At 42.4% G+C, this 12,253-nt stretch overlaps 1 protein-coding gene across 1 annotated transcript; it reads left to right on the forward strand.

Moving 5' to 3' along the window:
* Positions 1-10,834: 10,834 nt before the first annotated feature.
* LOC130747801 (uncharacterized) lies at positions 10,835-11,494 on the forward strand. Its single transcript, XM_057600838.1, has one exon. It carries the CDS (start codon positions 10,835-10,837, stop codon positions 11,492-11,494), a length of 660 nt encoding a protein of 219 aa, XP_057456821.1.
* Positions 11,495-12,253: the final 759 nt, after the last annotated feature.

The following is a 12,253-nucleotide window of genomic DNA, read 5'->3' on the forward strand; positions in this document are numbered from 1 at the left end:
TTTCGAAATCAGGGATCAAGTCGACTTACAAGGTTGGTCTGGTTATTTCAATAGGCTCTATGGTCCTATTTACCACAAACTGGTGGTGAAATTCTGGAAAAATGCAGTTTGCAACGACTACTACGTCGTCTCCCATGTGCTGGATAGGAAGATTGTGATTTCATAAGAGTCCATTGCAAAGCTACTGGGTTTGGAGTTTCAACAGGGAAAAAGGATCAAAAATGTTGATGCCAATGTTCCTGGCATGAGGAAGCTTGTTAATTTTGCTATTTATGACAACTGGACCATGGATAGGACCAAGTATGCTATAAAGGATCTGAAGCCCCAGATGAAGATATGGCAGAAGATTTTCATATCCTGCATCCATCCCAGAACAGGCGGAATTGATTACCTCAATGCAACTCAGAAGGTAATCATGTACTACATTTCTAGGGGTGAGCCTGTATGTCTGCCATTTCTGCTTTTCAACTATCTGAAGGAATGTGTTGAGAAGTCAAGAACTACTGGAGGTGAGAACAAGAGGTCTATTTCTTACATTCCTTATGGAAGGTTACTCTCAGATATCTTCACTCAGAATCAACTGGTCAAGGCTCTTTTTGATCTGGGACTTCATGATGATTTGGCTATGACCATTGGAGATCCTCTCAATGGAACTAAGCTGAAGAGAATGCAGATTATTGAGAAAGTTCAGATTGAACCGAAAGAAGACACATCTGAAGAGATTCGTCAGAAGAACTACCCTGTTAATGACTTTCCTCTATGGTCTAAAAAGGACAATCCAGCATGCATTCTGGAGTATGTGAGGATGCTCAGAAGAGAAGGAGATCCTATCACCTTTGAAGAATTTGTCACAACTCTTCCTAACAGTCCTCATGAATTGCCAACAAGGAGAGCCAAGAGAACAATCAGCAAGCCTTCATATCCCAAAGGCAAAGGGATTCTGATAGAGAAGACCAAGAAGATAAAGGCAACATCTAAGTCAGTGGTCATCAGGGAACCAGTTCCAGAACCCTCTCCTGAAAGAACTCCAGAAGAGTCATATGAGGAATCTCAATCTGATGCCTCTGAGAGCTCTATGGGTTCTTCCTCTGGAACTCAAGAAGAAGAAGTTCCAGGTAGAAAGAATGTCAAGAGGAAAGCAATTATTGAAGAATCATCTGATGAGGAAACCGAAGATGATGTTCCTCTTGTAAAAAGGCAAAGGATTCAAACAACTCAAGTAGAAAAAGAGGTTGAGCAGGATGGCTGTGAGATCATTGAAAATGTGCTCCAAGTCATAAGGGAATCAGGAGAAGCTGAAGAATCCACTGATTCAGATGTAGAGCCCATAGGCAAGAGGTTGAAACTGCCTCTGAAGGGTCCTCTTCAGAAGAAGGAGTCAGGACCAAAGCTAGCATCTGAAAAGATCTCAGAAGCACAAAGAGAGAGGAGATCTAAGACAGCTTCAGATCCTGCAAGGACTGCTAGACCCACCAGTTCCATCCCTCTCAGAGAATCAAGTAAGGTAACTACTGAAAGCATTAACTCTGATTCTGCTTTAGTAGTTATTCCTGAACAACCCCTGCCTATATCTACTTCCATGCCTACCTCAACCCAAACAGCACCCACTCAAACAGAATCTCAAACCCAGACTTTCTCTCAAGCTGAAACACAAGCTCCTCAATCAAACATCCAAACAGCTACCGCTGCCATTCCATCCATCTCAATTCACACCTCTTCCACATCCACCACAACTGAACCTGTACCTCATTTCAATTCTTTCATTCAAGGTATTGTTCAAAGTGAGGCTACTCTGAGAACTTTGGTTCAAAATTTCACTCCCACGCCTCCATCCACTTCACAAACCCTCCTGTTAACTCAAACTGGTGAAATCCCTGCTGAGGAAGAAAAAGAAGATGATGATGTTCAGATCCTTGAACCGCCCTTCAATGTGAAGCCTCTTCAACAAGTAGCTTCCAACTTTGAAGATCAGCTTCAAGATGCTGCTGAAACTTCCTATGTGTCCTTGTCCAACTATTCTGCAGTAAACTCACGAGATCTGAGTTTTACCTCACCTGAGAAGACTGCTACCTCAAGGAAAAGGCAAGTAACGATCTCTGAAGCTGAGCATATGGATGAATCTGATCATTCAGGAATAGAGAAGAACCATGAGATTGACTCTACTCCTTCAGGACAACCCAGACCTGATAGCTCCAATGCCTCAAGCTCCAATGCAACCAGAACTCCTCAGCCTGTTCTGATCTTGGCAACCTCCTTCCGACCTCAAAATCTTATTCAACTCATTCAGGAGGTTTCTGAAGAGGCAACCAGAAGACTGAAATGGTTATATCAGGTAACTGATAATCAGTTTGATGTCTCCCTTGTTCATGGTCTGTGGTCTGCCTTCGGAAGATGGTCAGAAAGCAAAGCTTATGAACTTCAGAAGCAGCTTAGCAGTGAGAAACGTCTGAGAATTCATGATGCGTCTGAGAGAGCCTATGAGCAAAGGCAGAGAGTGCTGCACAGGGTCTGTGAACCCTTGAGAAGAGCTATGGCTGAAAGACACTATGTTGTTTCTGAATGTACCTCAGAAGATGCTGAGATGACTCCAGCAGAGGTTGCAGAAGACAGCTCTGACGGCATAGTTATTCTGGAAGATGCAGATGCTAATGAAGTTGAGAAGCAAGGGCCAATTCAAGTTGATGCTGAAATGTCATCAGAAGCTGAAGTTCCTACTCATACTCAAGCTCCAGAAGTTCCTACTTCAGCTCAAGCTCCAGAAGTTGCTACTCTTGCTGCCAGAATTGACAGAATTCAAGATGATGAGCCGAGACTGTTTCAGATGGTTGAGCAACAAGGACTTGTTTAGATTGAACAAAGCAGGCAAATTCAGAAATCCTCCCGCAGAATGGAAGATATGATGAAGTTCCTGATCGAGAATCTTCCCTCTTCATCCAAGCCTTGAACCCCTCTCCTCTATCTTGCATGCATTTATTTGTTTTTTATTGTTATTGTTGGCTTTGTTTTTTCACTCTTTTTGATTATGACAAAAAGGGGGAGTACATAAAATGGTTTTGATAAACTTTTTTTTTATTATATAAAACCAGTAGAGGAGAATAAGTATCAAATACTTATAGCACATAGATATTGTCAAGCGTCTCAAATAAGGAATACATTTTGTTCATATTCTGAACTAATTTGCTTCTGACGCCTTATTCCAATTATATATGGACAAGACTCTATGTTCTTAAGTGATCTACGCAAGTTCTGAACCATCACTTCTGATGAGTATACATCCTTCTACGCGTATCTTCTGATCACATCACCAAGACTCCGAATCTAGACTCTTCATCATTTCATCAAGTCATAGATTCAGGGGGAGTCAGGGGGAGACCCCAGCTCAGAATCAGGTGTTATCCCAGATTCAGAAAGAGCAATACTAACCGTTACACAAGGATAAGTTTAATCTCTGATCTCTTCTCTCTTGTGTATTCAGTTTATTGTTTAAAAATTGTTCATCAAAATACTTGTTTTGTCATCATAAAAAAGGGGGAGATTGTAAGATCAAGGTTTGATCAGTGGCTGCATCTCTATATTTTGATGATTACAACTAAGGTTTGTGATGATGAACAATTGTGGTACCCTAACGTTTGTCTCTTTTAGTTGTGACAAACAGGTTCTGAATCTGACCCAAGCCTATTTATTCAGAAGAAGAAGAACCAAGGGATACTGAAAAGAGAGCTCTAAAGCTTACCATGTTCGTTCATAACTGTGGCAAATCCTTCAGAAGTTATGAAGATACAAGCTCTCAAGAGGTACTGAAGAACTAGAGTCAGAAGTTTTAAAGACCAGATGTTCCAGCGGAACGGTCCAGAAGTAGAAGACTCAAGTTCTGAAGACCTGCAAGAAGTTGGTTCTGAAGACCCAAGCCATTCTAGCTCTGACGTTCAGAAGTTTTGAGGAACTTGTTCAGAAGCAGAAGTTTCAAGGTCAGAAGAATCCAAGCTTTAATCTGACGATGATCAGAAGCTTCACCAACGTTCATCTGAAGCACCTCAGATCTCAAGTCAACTGGTGAAAGGACAAGTCGCTATCATAGTACAAATCGTACAAGGCTCAGTCTATCCGCCACCTACCTCGTTCAGCCTAGCAGTCTGATATTACAAGATTGCCACTCCAACGGACAAAACCCTAGCAACGGCTACATCACATGTCTTGGAGTATATAAAGGCAGAAGAAAGAAGAAAGAGGCTAAGAAACTTTGCTGAAATCATTCAACTTATACGAACCAATCTCTTAGCATTATTTCTTCACTATTCTTAAACATCTAAGTTTACTATTAGCTTTTTAGAAGCATTTCTTGTAAACCCGAAACCTTTTACATTACTTTGTAAAGTTCCTTAAGAGACCAAGGTTGGTCGGATCTTGAGAGGACTGAATCAAGGTTGATTCAGTGTTTAGCTAGTCTTAAGAGGATCGGTAGATCAGCTTCTTAAGAGGATACTAGTGAGAAAATCAGTGAATTGTTAGTCACTTAGCAGGTAGCAAAGTGCAGTTGTAACACTCATTGGTTTTAGTGAATTGCCTTCATTAGAAGAAGGAAGAAATCACCTTCACGGGTGGACTGGATTAGCTTGAGCTTTTATCTCAAGTGAACCAGGATAAAATACTTGCATGCTTCTCTTCTTATCCCTCAGCACCTAGTTCTTATCTTTGAGTTTGGAAAAAGTTCAAAAAGTATATTCTTTATTCAAAAACTCTATTCAAACCCCCCCTTTCTAGTGTTTTTCGCACCTTCAGAAGTTGGCATGGAGTCGTAATCATTGGACATTGAGTGAACGGGCGTAGGTTACAATCCTTTTGATGACTTGAGGTTTGATGGACAAAACATGATCAATATCAAGATTATCCTGCGTAACTGAATCATCAAGAAGGGCCAATAGCTTAGAGACGAACTGAAAGTCTCCCTCAAAGTCTCCCAAATGAAATCAAAGGGTAGGAAGGCGTTTCCAAAGATTCTCCCATCTTGTGGATAACACGCATATTTGGACTACGTATTTGGCTTTCAGAAATGACAGAATGTGAAGGAGAACAACATCGGGAAAATCACTGAGCCTATCTTGGTTGTCTTCATTTTCACTCGCAGTGCTCCTTCCTCGCTTTTTCGGCGGAATCAACCTCTCATCCATTGAATCAGACATTCAGATTCAGAAAACTACCAATGCATGCAAAGAAAAACATAAGAAAAATGATTTTTCAGCAATCAAAACTATAGAACAAGCACTAGAGTGATGGAGAAGCAATTATACAGCGAAAATTCAAAACTAAGCGAAATGGTATATTGGATTGGAACGGGAAACAAGTGAGAACAGAAAATCTACAAAGCATGTTCAACTATCAGCAACCATGATCATAACTAGTGAAAATTGAAAAACGATATTCCATACAGAAATGATAGATACCTCGCGTTCGTTTAGGTTGATTTGCAGAAACCCTAATTCCACGGAGAAACGAGCGATATATGAGGTGTCTGAGAAAGGGATTGATAGAATGGTTACACTTATATACTCAGGGAAGAACTAAGAAGGAAACAAAACTTGATTTTTGACTTTTGTCTGACGTGAAATTTCAAAAAGCAGGAAATAAATGCAAATAAATGCATAAAACACATTTTGAAAAAAGAAATCTTTTTTTTATCAAATATGCTTGACAGCTCAGCCTCAAAGAGATAGTGTGTGTGCCTCAGATTGTGTCAATGTTATTGAAGCCTTGCAATAGGATGGAGATGTGAGATTGCTTTGAGCAAGAGATTACATCAATAGAATTAGGAACATGCTCTCTTGGGATTGGTGTGTTAGTTTTGTTCACGTCTCAGGTCTTAGGTGAGAAAAAACAACATTGCACCTTGCTTAGCACATCACGCTGTTAAGGACAGTTCTTCTATGTATATTGGGGAAACTACCTCTTTCCTATGTTTTTGCATCGTTGTGTCTCGATGGAATAATGATACATTCACACCTCACTTTCGAATAATGTTTAGTTGACATACCAATTTCACCTCCACCTTGTGAGATTAGGTAGAAATGAGAGAGAAATGAATGATATATATGATTTGTGATGTGATCGACAGGAAATACAGAGAGATTAGATATGAAGAAAAATATGTGGAAATGAGATGGAAGAGAAAGTAGGTGTGTATATATCATTACTCATTCATCCAGAGTAATGATACATTCACACCTCACTTTCTCTTCCATCTCATTTCCACTCATTTTTCTTCCTATCTCTCTCTATATTTCCTATCACATCACATATCAAATCACTTATTTCTCTCATTTCTCTTTACATTTGAAGAAGGTGGAGGTGGAATTAGATGGGGCACACAACATTATTCTGTGCTTTATGTTAGTTTTCCTTGTGTAACCACAAAAGGACCAATCCAAGTCAAATAACCCTTACAAACAAATAAAAGTAATCAAACTCTACAGGAAGCAACATGACACTGGATGAAACACACAAATTTTAGATTAATCCTGCTTTGGTCGCACATTTAGATAACTAAAAAAAATGTGAAATCATTGATCAACAACAACACATAAACATATTGGAGTTCAAATCATACATGACATCGAGATTCCAACATCAAATTTATATTACCTTAATATGTTAGTTGTTTCATTCCGCTTCATTCTCTGGTCTGCACTAATAAACCTTTCTTTTTATCAATTTCTAGCCAGCATTGAGGCTACTAGACTCCGCTATTTGAACCCAACAAATAACCACCATATGGAGCTTTAGTGGTAGTGATAGCTTAGGCACATAGGAGGAGATGTTAGAAGGGAGAGGGGTTAGACGAAAATAAATTTTAAAACAAAATATGAGAAAGATCCTATAGAAGGATAGAGACTCTCACAAAGTAGAAGAGAAAATGTTCTCATAAAGAGTGTAAAAAGACCCCGACGGCGAGGAAACCCCTAACTCCCATGGGGGAGAGGAAGGGAGGTAGCGCCGCTCTCATTTTTTTTTAGCTCTGCTAGGGTTTGTTTTTTATGAATGGACTGCAAAACTAATTAAATATACGTCAAGTTCGGTCCATTCTCAAGTGTATGTCAACCTTTCATTCGCTTTTTTTTTTCATTTAAGAAAGGTATTAGTGCATTTTCCACATAACACATGAGTGTTTTTAATTGCAATGATAGTGATTTTTTCGTTTTCCGTGCAATATCACGTACTCCTTCATGTCATAAAGATAGTTGTTTTAACCACTCTTCAAATATTCCAAAATATTTATTGATTTACAAAGTTCATGCAATTGTTTTTTTCTATTTTTTCACTTATACCCTCACTTAATGAATTTTCTCTCACTGTCGACATTTCATATTAGTCGATCACAACTCTTATCTATTAATTACATTCTTCTATATCCAAGATACAAGTATTAGATGCACATACATAGTACTAGTAAAACTAGATAATGACATTTTAGTAACATTGTAAAATTAATAATTTGCATTTTACTCTTTGCGTCACAACCTTAAACAACAATCTTTTTGAAATGGAGGCCAGTAATAAACACTATTTTAATTTATATCTCTTATTATCTCTTTCTCTTTTTTTTTTCGTCGCTCTACTAAAATTATGATATTTAATAATTTCCTGAACTATACATATAAACAACTACTTTTTCCATTCCATAAAAATATTGTTTAAAATTATGACACAAAGAGTGATGACAATTTTTATGCAATATTTGACAAATACTTTGATTTATTATTTTATAGAAAAAAAACAATAAATACTCTCATGAATAGCGAAGAATGTAGTGGATAGAGAAGGGTTGTGATAGGTCAACATAAAGGTGATAGACGAGATAAAATTGAATTAATGAGAATGTAGTTGAAAAAAATTGAGAAAAAATACATTAAATTTGTAAAACATTAAATATTTTGAAAAAATTAAAGGGAGGTTAAAACACCAATCTTTATACAATAAAGGGAGTATTTCTTAAGATCCGGAACAATCTTTACCAAACAATCATTTCATCCTCCTTTAACTTCAATATCAACTCTTTCATAAAAATCTTCCATATCAACTTTCAATTCAAACATAATAATTGATAGCTACTCTTTCCGAACACCATTGAAATTAAAACACTTTAAATCTTCTTGTCACATTAGTTCGCTACCTATTAGAACAAGATTTTTATTTTCGAATGATTCTACCAAATCAACAAACTTTAATTAGAGGAAATACACAACAAAACTATTTTTATAAAACTTATTTTCCAATACCGCTTCCTATAAAGTTTGTCTACCTATCTTTGCAAATATGTAAAATACTTACTTTTGGGGAAGAACAATTTCAGTCTTTGTCTCCTTGATTCACATACCTGCAACATTGATGGGACGAATTGTTGATCCTTCAATTTTTGATTTAGTGATTAAAGAGGGTAGGGTTGTCCATCGGACGGTTTCGATCAAATTCGGGCAAATATCGTCAGTTTGAAAAATACCAAACCGTCAGGCCCATCACCATCCATTCACCGATTACGGGATATTCAGATTAAGTTTTGTAGGGTGGGTTTAGTCGATTTGTCAATTAAAAAATTGCTTGCAAAAATTAAAGAAAAAAATATGAAAGAAACATCCATACAACAGAAAAATAGAACAACTAGATCAAATTTCCCCAAATGAAAAGAAAAAAGAAAAAAGGAAGGGAAAAAGGGCATCAAACAGAGAAAGAAACAATTCAGTTCGCACCTCTTCTTCCTCTCATGCGTTGCAGAGACTTGCTATGGCTAAAGGCATTGTTGTGTTGTGAGTGCTTGAGTGGGGAGATCGCCACCTGCTTATATCTGCAATTTCAACTTTTTAGGTAAGATAAAGGAGCAACCTTTTGAGGAGATGTGGATGAGGATATGAAGATTCCATAGATCTAAGACAAGGAGAGAGAAAGAGAGAGGACGACATCGATGGTGACAACAGTGGGTGATGTTGATCATGAAGACGGTGAAGACAACGAAAGAGAAAGGAAGAGAAGGGATTTGCGTGTGGAGGTTGATGAGGCCAAGGGAAGAATAGACATGCATGGTGGCGGCGGCGACTAGGGTTTTCTCAAGTGGGAAGGTGAGGGTGTTAGAGAGGTTGAGAGAGTGTAGATAGGGTTGGACTTGATGATGAAAGAATGAAAGAGTGCTGCTAAGGTTAGGAGATTTGAGGCTAGATGTTAAACGTATTGGGCCTAGGCTGTTGGACTCCCCAAATTTGTTTAGTTAAAATTACTTCAGTCGGTTCATAGCCCAAACAGAATCCGACCGGGGATATAAAAACTCTAGCATGGTGGTAGGTGTTCCATTCCACTTAGTGGGTGTCTGCACAATTCAACATTTCCTTTTATGATCATTTTCTTGTAAACATTGAGACTATTAGACTCTGCTATTTGAATCCCGCAAGTAACCACCCTTTAAAGCTCTAGTGGTAGTGATGGCTTAGACACTGAGGAGGAGATGTTAGAAGTGAGTGGGGGATGAGACGAAAATAAATTAAAAAACAAAAAATGAAAATGACCGTACGGTACCTGACAAGTCTGCTCAAGTTCCGAAAACGGGAGGACAACTATGCATACTGTTCTGGGACGACCAGGGAAGGGTGTCACCCGAGCGAGACGACCAGGTAAGGGTGTTACCCGAGTGGGGCCCAAGATGGACGACCAGGTAAGGGTGTTACCCGAGTGGACTCGACCACGAGCGAGACGGCGCTCACCCCTAGCCCGAGGACATGGACCCCACCACCTAGGGGTTGACCTAGGCCAACCACCCTACGGAACTAGGGTGGTTGGATGGTGGGCCCCCTAGGCTATCTAAACCGTTGGATCGCTGCAAACCGCAGAGGGAGCAGGAGGATCCAACGACCCTTGACCCACCAGTACGAGCCATGCATGACGTTGCATGGCTCCAACCCTAATACCCCAACTTGTATATAAGGGGGGCAGCTCACTCATTCTAAGGTACGTTATTCTCTCCAATTTCAGCTACCCCTTTACTCGATTCCCTTACTCACTTTGGCATTGGAGTCCCTTGCAGGAGCCCCTCCCGGGTCCGTTCAACAGCCCAGCACATCGGCTTCACTTCTTCACTTGGCAGCCCCACTCTCGTGATCCTCCCGATCATTTGGCGCCGTCTGTGGGGATCGAGTAAACTTTTCCTTCACCACGTGCCGTCAGAGACAAGTGCAGCAGCAACGAGCAATGGTAGAAACCCGAAAGACCTCTCGCCGGTTCAACCGAACCCCCGAGGGTCATGTGGAAACTCTGGACGAATCCGCGAACCACCAACACTCCCCCCGGCCCCAGAGGACTACTCCTCCAACTCCACCTTGGGGACGATCCCCGGAGGCAGGGATCCTTACCCCCCATGCCGCGCACGAAGCCCTGTGCAGGCTGGAGGCCCGGGTTAGGGCGATGGAGGAGGAACATCCTCCGGAGGAAGGGCAGGAGCGCAATGTCCAAGCCCGCAACACTCGGGATGAGATTCGCGCCCTTCGAGCGCGCCTCCGCCAGCTGGAGGAACTGGAAGATCTCTCTAGACAAGAGCCGGCGTTCTCTCAAGAGGGGGAGACGGGAAGGAGGCCACCCCCCCCCCCCGTCGGACTACCACAACGATCATGGCCAAGAACAAACCACCGAAAGGGCCGTGAATCAACCCCCCCATCATCGCAGGTACCACTCCCCGCGCAGAAGTTACTCCGGACGGAGGAGCCCCATTTCCACCAGGGAACCCCTCAGGGACCCGATCCACCCACATGGCACCCTGGTGACCTTACCTCAGATTATCAATGGTCCTCTCTCTCCAGGCATCATGGCGACCCCTTTTCCCCCGGGATGGTCAAGGCCCAAAATGAAGCTCTATGAGGGTGACTCCGACCCGACGGAGCACATCAACTTCTTCGTGGGGGCCATGCAGTATGCCGGGGCTACTGACCCGATCTACTGCCGCTGCTTCCCGATGAGCTTGGGGAAGGGCCCGATGAACTGGTTCCAAAACCTCCCCAACAACTCCATCCACAACTGGGAAGGAGTCATGTCCAACTTCTTGACCCAGTATTCCTCGGTAAGAAACATTCCGAAGTCAGAAGAAACACTGGCTCTGATCAAGCAGGGCGAGAAGGAATCCCTGAAGGCTTTTCTTAACCGCTTCAACAAAGAAGCAGGAGACATTCCGGACCTCCTCCCTCAAGTCCGCCTAATCTTGGTACGACAAGCGCTTAGGCCAGGCCCCTTCTTAACTTCTTTGGATGGGAAGAAAGCCAGGACACTAGAGGAATTCCAGACCCGATCAGAGAAATATATTAACATGGAGGAGGCAGCAACATTAAGGTCCACTAATCAAAACCCAGGCCATAGGCCCCCTGAGAAAACCCGAGACCCGGGTGAACCTAAGCGCGATCGCGAGCAGCGACAGAAGAACCTCCCTGAACTCTTCCCTCTCCCGCATCTTGCGGGAGAGAGCCTCTACTGACCTCAGGGACAAACCCCCCCCGCTACTCACGCGGGGGGATAAGCTGGATTCCAAGAGGTTTTGCGAATTTCATGACAGCCCCGGTCACAACACGGACGAATGCCTGAACCTGAAAGACAAGGTGGAAGAACTGGTTAGAATCGGGAGATTGTCAAAGTACGTAGCCCTCTCCTCAGGCAACCTCCCCCGTCCGCATTCGCCACCTCCCAGGCGATCACCCACCCCACCCAGGGCCCGTGCCCAGACCCCCCTAGGAATCGTGCACGTACACCTCCTCGAGAAAGGAGCCCCCGTCATAGAACCCCAGACCGGCGCAGGAGTCCCGAACGTCGTAGAAGTCCGGATCGGCGCCGCTCTCCAGAACGGCGGGAACAAGATGATGTACGACGACGCCATGGGACCAACCTGGTCGATGTCGGATCGATTGCGGGAGGATGGGCAGCAGGGGGGCCATCAAACAACAGTCGGAAGAAAAGCACTCGAGTTATCATGTCAGCCGCTGGGAGGCCTCGTCCTAACTCCCTTCGTACGCCGCAGCAGAAAGTTCCCATTACCTTCACAGAAGACGACTACGGCACGGACACCGGCAAGGAGGACGACCCGATCGTCGTAGAAGCCCTCATCGCAAACGGTAAGGTACGGCGGGTGCTCATCGACACAGGTAGTTCTGCTGACATTATGTTTTACGATGCTTACAAAACCCTAGGCTTATCTGTAAAAGACCTGATCCCCTATGACCACGACCTAATCGGGTTCACT

The sequence above is a fragment of the Lotus japonicus genome, chromosome 1 (genome assembly GCF_012489685.1).
Source record: "Lotus japonicus ecotype B-129 chromosome 1, LjGifu_v1.2".
In the NCBI taxonomy this organism is placed as follows: domain Eukaryota; kingdom Viridiplantae; phylum Streptophyta; class Magnoliopsida; order Fabales; family Fabaceae; genus Lotus; species Lotus japonicus.

What these genes read in the sequence shown, in the direction of transcription:
- LOC130747801 (XM_057600838.1), top strand. Translation starts at nt 10,835, where the DNA reads ATGGCGACCCCTTTTCCCCCGGGATGGTCAAGGCCCAAAATGAAGCTC.